Source organism: Agrilus planipennis, unplaced genomic scaffold (genome assembly GCF_000699045.2).
Source record: "Agrilus planipennis isolate EAB-ADULT unplaced genomic scaffold, Apla_2.0 scaffold19, whole genome shotgun sequence".
In the NCBI taxonomy this organism is placed as follows: Eukaryota; Metazoa; Arthropoda; class Insecta; order Coleoptera; family Buprestidae; genus Agrilus; species Agrilus planipennis.
This window is the reverse complement of record NW_020438954.1, coordinates 375,486-377,363: the sequence shown is the minus strand read 5'-3', so window position 1 is coordinate 377,363 and position 1,878 is coordinate 375,486. Positions and strand designations below refer to the sequence as shown.

Below are 1,878 nucleotides of genomic sequence, written 5' to 3'. Positions count from 1 at the left end.
CGATTAATTGAAATTTAATGGAAAATATAATTGATTATTATTGATAGATTATTTTTATTTTTAAAATCAATCGATTATGAAATTTGCGATTAATCATAATAACCAACTATTTATTTAGATTAATGAAAATAAAATTCATTAATCAAAACAATCGATTAATTATTTAAATGAATGGGATTATTGGATCAATTAAATTCTTCACTAGGGAAATAATCACAACCTAAAGATAATAAATTTTCGATACGATGAGGTTAGGCGCAATTTTTTTTATTTTTGTTTTGTTATGTTGTTTTTAAGACTGTTATTGTTATTTTTATATTATAAAAATGTTCATTTTAAGTTTATTATGTTTCATCTATGTTTTTTCACTAATATTGAGAATGGAGCTAATTAAAAATAAATAATAAAAACGGTAGTGTTCCTATAATTCTATTTTCTTCCTTCTGAAAGGGAATCCCAATGTAGTTAATTAACTAATTTACTAGAAAATAAAAGTAATTTTGATTTTTACGTGTAAATTAGTCATACACCAACTAAGAATTAATTAATTCGATATAGATTTTTGCTGATTGTTACTGACGCCTAAAACTTATCACCAAAATTTTACAATTCACTTTATAACCTTTTGTAAAACGTTATCAAACATTAAGTGTAAGTAATTTTAACATAAAAGTCATTATTTATTATGTTATCGCCTATATTTTATTCATAATACTAACATTCATATACAATTACCAAAAAAAAAAAGCGAAAACATTGTCGCGGTTTTTTATATTAAGAGCGCAATTGTAAATATTAAAGTTCGAGGCCTCTAGCACTTTACGATTTAAAATGATTAGCATATTACATAATTAATTAAGTATTAATGCCGGCATCTTAAGAAAGCATGATATCAATATCAATACACCACTTCCAAGTCAANACAATCTGTTAAATGATATTTACTTCTTGTTTAACATTTTTTTTCATACCACTATCTGTCAATTTTGAAACAAACAAAACTAATTATTCGGTAGAGTCACCCTCAAAATATTTATAGTCGCTTGGGATTTTACAAATTTTTTAATACTATAAATACACAACAGGTATTGCTGGTATTCTTTTAAATATTGTACACAAATTCTTTTACAATGACCATACCATTTTCCGAATAAACAAAACTGACTTCTAAAAATTATACAGCGAATAACAATTAAGTATTCTTACTGTTGCCACAAATTAATGATTTCCGAAAAAAAAACAGAAAGCAATCAGTAACGAGGAGCATTAAATTTAGGAAATCTTTATTTACTTATTATTATTCTTAGAATGACAATTTAAAAAAAATGGATATTATGGTTTTTTTCATATAAAGTAAACTTTGACTGTAAAAAGTTAAAAGTGTTTGTTTACCTCCAGGGGCATATGGGTATGCCTTTGGAGAATGTTATTGTGCACCATTCTGACCAATACAAAATCTAAAGGATATGGGGGAAAATCGTACGGCGTGCGATGATAGTGTTCTATTTTTTCGTGATTAATTTCTAATGGCTTTCTGTTCATGATATTGGAACACTCCGTTTCGGAGCCAATCCAGAGATTGTTTCCCCATAGGAAACTGGATGCGGGTTTTCCACTTGCGTCGAGTGCTGAAAAAAAAAATGTTTTCTTGAAATTGTATTATATTTTCACTTTAACATATCAAAAAGGCAAAAATATGCTAATCAATTGTGTAAAACATTATCCTTTGTTACGTTCGAGATGTAAAATCAATGAAATATGGTGTTACAGGCGAATGATGAGGATACCGTGGATAGAGAAGGTTAGAAACGAAGAGGTATTAGAAAGAATAAAACAGAGGATTCTATGGAAGTCAATAAGAAATAGGCGTGATAGGTT

The 1,878-nt window shown here is 27.3% G+C and overlaps 1 protein-coding gene across 1 annotated transcript in view; it reads right to left on the bottom strand.

The window, feature by feature from the left end:
- The window catches only part of LOC108743968 (nose resistant to fluoxetine protein 6), a 26,587-nt gene that overhangs the window by 20,850 nt on the left and 3,859 nt on the right, over positions 1–1,878 (bottom strand). The window contains exon 2 of the mRNA XM_025974955.1: positions 1,393–1,628. Within this exon, the coding sequence (XP_025830740.1) occupies positions 1,393–1,628 (236 nt within the window). The remainder of the gene's footprint in view (positions 1–1,392; positions 1,629–1,878) is intronic.